We start from the raw sequence: 7,761 nt of genomic DNA on the forward strand, positions 1-7,761 counted from the left end.
GAATGTGTATTCAAGTCTGCCCATTTTTTAATCAGGTTATTTGGATTTTATTGTTGTAGAAGTTCCATATAATATTAACTCCTTATCAGATATATGTTTCGCAATTATTTGCTCCCATTCCATAGGTTGCTTTTTCACTCTGTTGATGGTTTTCTTTGATACACAGAAGTTTTTAAGTTTGATGTAGTACCAATTGTCTATTTTCAACTGATCCATTATTCTACCTATTTAAAAAAATAATAATCTGTAGCAGCAATGACATAAAAATCAAAAAGAGCCTACCACAGTAGAAAATGACCTAGTCCCTGAATTAATTAAGATGCCTTTTAATGTATTTTGATTGTTTAAGATTGTTGGGTAAGCAGTATAAGAAAAAATAAATGTGGCCATATATTATACATAAAGATATTCTACAAATAGTAAGAAAATTTGAAGAGTGTTTTACTTATCTGGACTTTAATATTTCCCATCTGGAAACCACATCTCCAGCCCTTCTTGTATGATGTTATTATATTCATTATATAACTTATTCTTCATCCAGGTGAGCAGCTGTGAGTGTGCTAAAGGCTGCCAGTGATGATGGTTTCACATCTCTTATGATAAACTATCCATTTATGTGAAATGGAAAGATATAAAGCATGCAGAAATTCCCTTGGATCAGAGAGTAGGGATTCCCCCAGCACAATTAAGTTTGTGGTCAGATTAGCTGGATCAGCTAAGACAACCAGCCAATCAGATTTTAGGAGGGAAACAGATTTCCTAAATATATATGATTTCCAAGAGCATGTTCTCTAAAGAATTTCTCAGGCTTAAAATCTAATACAGGAGTGACTCAGTAGAACAAATACAGGAGCGACTCCATTCTACCACTATGAGGAAAAGTGGTGTTCCTCTCCTTTTGGGTATCATCTTCCTGACTCTGATTGGAGTTCAAGGTAAGGAATTCTGAGTTATATTGGGTTAGTAAAGTCAGAGATGTGAACTGCTATAAAAGTCTCTTGATTTGCCAGTAAAGGTAACTGCTTTGTGTGCATCAGAAAGTGATGTGAGTCAGTTGTGGTCAATTATCCAAAGTTCATATCCTGAACCTGCCAAGTCAAATACAAGTCTTCTCAGTCCACGTGTGTGAATTCCTGGCACAGAGTAAGTGTTCAATAAATGTTTGTTGAACTGGGTGATAATGAGATGGAAGACTTTGTCTCCTAAATTATTTTTGTCACCCTGACAGTGTTTCTTGGTAAGTATGTCTGTGGTTAACCAATTAAGTATCCAATAATCAGAGAGGTTGTCCCTAATCTGTTTACTAACTACCTTTATTTGAGGCAAATTAATGAACTTTTCTAGACTTCAGTTTCCTCAGCTGTAAAATGGAGATTTTATATTCATGCTTTTTCTACCTACTACACAATGTATGGCATATAGGAAGTACTGAGTAAATGTATGTTGAATAAATGAAAAAATTAAGGAATGAAGATAGTGTATTTTAAAGAATTTTCAAAAGTTTAAAGCACTACTGAAAACCAAGGCAGTGGGAAAGATCAGGATGGTGGTGGTAATTAGTTATTGTAAGTGAAACTTTTTGTTGAAACGAGTACCAACTCTATTTCACTAAGGTCAGATAAAAAAATGGCTTTGGGAGTTGCTTGAGATACTATGGTCTGCAGAGCACACATGAATTAGATATCTGTGTATCTGACCTGTGATAGACATTTATTGAATATTATAAAAATCCCTTTTCCTAAGGTTGTAAAATATGGTAGTTAAGAGTAATGCCTTTGGACCCAAAGAAACCTGAGCTGAGACCCTGCACTTGTCCCCTAAAAGCTGAAAGGCTTTGTTTTTTACTTAACTTCTCTGAACCTTGGATGCTTTATCTATAAAACGGAGATAACACCTACTCAAAATCTCGTGGTAATGATTAACAGACACTCAGTAAATGACAGTAGTAATCATGACTAAGTCAAATGTCTCATTTGGGTGGATCGCCTAAATTGAGACATTGCTCTAAATCGATGTTTTCTGCCTCTCTTTTTCCCTTAGGAACTCCAACAATGAGGAATGGACGCTGTTCCTGCATCAACACCAGCCAAGGGACGATCCTTTCAAAATCCTTAAAGGACCTTAAACAATTTGCCCCAAGCCCTTCTTGTGGGAAAACTGAAATCATGTAAGTAAAAAAACTCATCCAACACATATGCTCCAGCAATAAGTTTAGTGTGAGTATTACCCTCAGAATACTTGCCCATTCAGACCCTTAAAATGCAGATAGTTGCCCCTCCATAAATCCGGTCTACTTCTTCCTTTTCTTCTAAAAAAACAAGCAATTTCTGGTAGAGATTAGGAACCAAAGATGACATGTTTATTGTAGAACATGTTTAATGTAAATGACCCAAAAGAAGAAATTAAAAATCATCTATAATCCTACCATTTAGAGATAGGTAGTGTTAATCTGTCTGCATATAGTCTTCCAAATCTCCCTCATTGGCTTTGTGTGTACATATATAGACACCATATATATATATATATATATATATATATATATATATATATATATACACACACACACAATATATGTACACAGAAATAAAATCATATACTACATACTGTTTTGTAATCTGCTTTTACATTAACACTATATAATGAACATTTCCTCATGTCAGTAAACCTTCTGTAATAACATCATTTTTTCCTAATAATGTCAATTTTAATGGCCAAATTTTATTCTATCATGTGGACGTACCATAATCTATATGACCCATGCCTAAATGTAGGTTATTTCCAATTTTTTTGCTATTGAAAACAAACTGCTATTGTAGCAATATTGTGTCTTTAATTCTTTCCTATTAGTAATACCTTTCTAGAGATTAGAATTGCTAGATTAAAGGATATGCCTATTGTAAGTTTTTTGAAACCTAAATCAAGGATGATGTATAGAATGACTACTCTTATTCTTAGATTAGACAGAAATTAAAGAAAAAAGTCTTTAAATTGCTCCTGGAGAGTCTGATGTAATTTTAAAAATTCAACCAGTCTGTTAATCTTGTCTTAGGAAAACATTTTAATTGTGTTTTAAGTTGTTTCACTGGAAAATTTAGCAAAATTCATGCTCATTTTAATTGTTTTGGGGGAAAAGAAAGTAGATATATTGGCAACTTTTCTATTTTCTATTTTCACTTAAACATAAATAGCTTCTTCCAGCATAACAGAACCAATATTATCTTTAGATTTAAGTTTCTCCTATTGCATATACCTGTTGGATTTTTTTAACTTAGAGTTATGTGCTATCCTAGAAATGTATCTAAGTCCCCTCAGTCACTTAAAAAATGAAAAGGCAGGAAAAAGACTGGAAGTCTCAGATGCTTATAGTGATGACACAAATACATTTTTAATTGGGGAATTGAATTCTGTGGATAAGATGAAGCATTTAAATTATTAAAAGTAAAAAAAATAATAAATTGCTTGTTGCTATTTCTTTTCTAGAGCTACAATGAAGAATGGGGATCAAACCTGTCTAAACCCAGATTCAACAGATGTGATAGAATTGATTAAAGAGTGGGAGAAACAGGTTAGTGAAAAAAAGGAACAAAATTTTCTTTCTTTTAGAAATTAACTTTAGAAGACAAAGAATTATGTAGTTCCTTTAAGGATACATTCTTCATTCATGTTATTGTGCTCCTATTTTTTTCGTAGAATGATGTCATCACCTTGAGGTGTAATTGTAGTCCTGCTTACAGTATCACTTGTCTATGTCTCCCACTAGAATGTGTGTTCCATGAGGGTAGGGAGCTTGTCTTTCTTATCCAACACAATAAATGTGTATTGAATGGTAGACAGTGAGGAAGAACTACCACATGGCACAACCAAAAAAAAAAAAAAAAAAAAAAAGGTAATAAGATAAATTCCCTTCCTGCTGTAGCAAATTTGCTAACAATTAATTATAGTACAATGTGAAAAATATAAAATAAATGTATGTTCAAGAATCTTGAAGATAATAGAAGAAGGAGTAATTAACTTTGCCAGAGGTGAGGAGACAGGAAGAAACGGTTAAGGAAGACTTTTTATATCAGGTGACATTTGGTTTGGGTCTTGAAGGATAAGTAGTTCACCAGGAGGGTAAGGACAGCATGAAAAAAAAAAAGACTAGAATCACGAGAGAGCTCACTGTGCTCCGGGAACCTCGGGTAATGTGGCTGGAGTTTGTGTGGAGGGAGTGAAGGGATTGAGATAGAAAAGTAGACCTGGAAAGGGGGAAGAATCCTGCATGGTGTGCTAAGGAGTTAAGTTAGAAGAGGGCCATAGAATATGTAGTTGGGCGCTTGGTTCTGGACTCTGACAGACTAGCAGTTCTGCCACATACCAGCTGTGCAACTTTGGGCAAGTCACCCACTCCGAGCCTCAGTCTCCTCGTCTGTAAACATTGGATGATAATAGTACCAACCTCAGAAAACTATAGTTGGGACAGGTGGGTCATAGCAAGATTGGAGTGGGGGTAGTAATGAGCCCAGAAAATGGACAAAAGAGAAGCAGTCAGAAGGCTACTGCCTCCTCATCAAAGTGAGTGAAACAGAAACAAAAAGAGCCCCTCTGAGACTGAAGCAACTTTAAACTGGTTCTGAGGATAAAGAAAGACCACAGTCTGGAGAGTCCAAATATAATATAAGGAAGGAAAAATGGTAAGCTAGAGAAACATTCCCCCTTTTTTTTTCTGTCTCCTCACAGGTCAACCAAAAGAAAAAGCAAAAGAAAGGGAAAAAATATAAAAAAAACAAGAAAGTCCCAAAAGTTAAGAAACCTCTACATCCTCCTCAAAAGAAGACTACATGAGCTACCATTTTACCAACAAATGTTTTGTGTTAAAAAGGTTCTTTTCAACTATACTGAAATAATTCCAGAAAGGGATGGCATCTTAATACGTAAGCTTGTTGATTTGAACTAGAAAATTTAAAGCATTATTTTGACATTGTAATTAAAGGTAGAAAGTTGCTTTTAAAATCCAAATGTGAAGAATTGTTAGAGGCTAGAGTTTGTCTTTGTTCTTCCACCTCCGACCAACTGAATTTCATCATGCTTAAGCCCACAATATCAGTAACGCCCACATCTGGACAAATGTCCTCACAACTACATCCCACACACAACAGCTGCCTGGGAGAACAGCTGTAGGCTTCCCAGGACTCCAGAGAATATCCTGAGGCACACATCAGCAGGCCCTAGCCTGGCAGCATGCTGGTAAGCCGAGCAGTTTGGAATCGAGCTGGACCTCACCAAGCTGCCATAGCCATCGGCATCTGTATTTGAATCTGCCTGTGGGCCTCTCATACAATGCATCTGAGATATTCATGCTGGTTGTTTCTGGGGATCACCACTGGAGAACACTAGCACTTGGCTTTCAGAACCTTCTGTCTGGTTTTGAGGCCATGTGACTCCATCTTGCCCGCCCAGGGTAACCGCTTTATTCCTTACTGTTGCCTTTGCTTCAGTCAAGCCAGTTCCTCACCGTCCTACCACAATTCAGTGCCTGCCCCCTCTGCTACACAGGTCACGCTCTCACTCACCTGCGTCTACTGCTTTCTCACTCTTTCCCCAACACCCCACAGAAATACCTCCTTCTCTTCACTCATCCTCACTTGATTTGGTCTTTGAAGTTCATTTTAATCCTGCCTCTTAAATAAAATCTTCTGGATACTTGGATTATTTTAAAACTCCTATTTCACCTGTGTTCAGTACCATACAGGAGAGCACTTAGTTGTTTTCTAATTATTTTTTGTCTGTTAATTTTAACTCTCCAACAAGACTGTCAGCTCCTTGAGGGCAGGGGACACAGTTTATTCCCCCGAATCTGCCACTGTGCCTAATATACTGTGGAACTAGGTTTCAAATAGTTTCTGATTGCAGTTGTTACAGGTAGGAGGGCAACCAGACCATCTCCTCAAAGCAGGAGCCGGCTATTTATTGGCTACTCCATATAGTCTAACCCCTGGTAACATCTTCTACTCATTACCCTCAGGCCATTATCACTTTGGGGACTGGGGGTGATGCAACATCCTTGTTTTCTTCTGACAGGATGTACCTTGGCCTCTCCAAAAGATAAGAAGGAAATGTTTAAATCACTTATGCATATTCTAAACTGTTGTCATTAAGCATCAGGATACTTAGAATCATAGACTCTTACAATGGGAAGGGGCTTTAGAGATCACCCAGTGCCCAGCTTTTCCCCACCCAATACAAAAATTCCTTCAATACCATTCCTGACAAGCCTCACTTTTCTATGATCTTATGAGAAAGCCACCAAGATCCTTTCAAAAACTCATTTTAGGTAGATATGAATTTCATTGTCTAACTTGTTTCAAAGCTTGTAAAGTATTGTCGTTATCGATTACCACACCAGCTCTCATGAAGAAAGCGGGTATTAAGTTACCAAGAGCTAGAGGGAGCAGTAAATCCTGTTAGTGGAAGCATGGCTGGTGCCCCGTTAGCCTCTGCAGGGCTTGAAAACCCTCTTAAAGGGGAGGTTCTGAGAACTGTGTAAGAGAGAATGTCTTTGGCCAGAATTTAAATCTATGCCTACTTTCCCAATTTTTGTCACTCCGTACACTGCAGATGATTTTCAGTGCTTCCCAGTGGTGATCCCAAACAACGTCTTAACTAGTCATGAAACTCTTTAGCTCCTTTCATGTAACTCTCCCTGAAAAATCTAAATGTTTCATAGTCTGAGAGTCTGACCCAGTTACCTTGCATCTCACTGGTAAAGTGGACAGTGTATAACTGATACCCAAAGACCACATGTTTTGACTAAGTAGCTATGACATATATATACATGCTAATCATTCATCACTTATATATACATGTATACTCTCTAAGCAAATAATTAAGTGCAAAGCAGTATTGACATATATACCCTGTACTTTGAAATATTTTCTTTGTTAAAAGACAATGCTACCAATAAATGCACCACTGATCAGAAAACAAGTCTTGATTTTTTAATGTCTCAGACATGTACCTCAACTACTGCATGTGTAACAGTAATTCTCATGTGTCCGTATTCATTTAGTTTCATCTCAAATAAAGTGTAATTGAGATAAAGACATGGAAGCTCTTTAAAGTGCTCTTTGGAGACATAAAAAAACTTCAGCGGAAAATTTGACAATACGTTATAACAACATTGACTTACAAGAGTTTATGCAGAATGCAATTTATTTCCTAATCCTCAAGGGCAATGCTATTCCAATAAGAAGTATACCCAGGAGACCAAAAATGTCCTGACTCTTTTCCATAACCTAAAACTATATATGTTTAAATGTTATAAAAGCCTCAAGTAGTTATGGAGACCCAAACATAGGATAAGTTATTCCAGAGTCCAGAAAACTTGGGCCGGAGGTATTATGCAGTATGGAGTCTCTCAGAAGGTTGGGAGTGAACAGAGACTACCAGCCTTGTACGTTTGAGATACACTTGAGAGGCCAGATATATGTGATATCTGGGCAGGTAGCAGCTGCTGATGGTGAACATGACAAAGCCCACAAGGACCTTGACCTGAGACACAGCAGGACGCTGTGGAGATAGCTAAGATTCTGGCTTCTGAGATATCTGAGTTAAGATCAATCCCACCACTTATTAGCTGTGTGACCCTGGTTCAAGCACACTTTTTAACCTCCCTGTACACCAAGGTCCTCCTCCAGGATTTGTTGTGAGGAACAGGCCCAGCATAGATCTTGGTGCATAGCAAGTCCTGAGGGTCAGATCCAGCCTCCCCCGACCCTTTAC

At 37.4% G+C, this 7,761-nt stretch overlaps 1 protein-coding gene across 1 annotated transcript; it reads left to right on the forward strand.

The window, feature by feature from the left end:
- Nucleotides 1–769: 769 nt before the first annotated feature.
- On the forward strand, nt 770–6,948 carry CXCL9 (C-X-C motif chemokine ligand 9). The gene is given in 4 exon segments (XM_068542804.1): nt 770–935; nt 2,041–2,167; nt 3,481–3,565; nt 4,720–6,948. Coding segments are annotated over 4 exon segments (483 nt in total). The 3' UTR covers nt 4,825–6,948.
- Nucleotides 6,949–7,761: the final 813 nt, after the last annotated feature.

This window comes from Eschrichtius robustus, chromosome 4 (genome assembly GCF_028021215.1).
Source record: "Eschrichtius robustus isolate mEscRob2 chromosome 4, mEscRob2.pri, whole genome shotgun sequence".
Taxonomy (NCBI): domain Eukaryota; kingdom Metazoa; phylum Chordata; class Mammalia; order Artiodactyla; family Eschrichtiidae; genus Eschrichtius; species Eschrichtius robustus.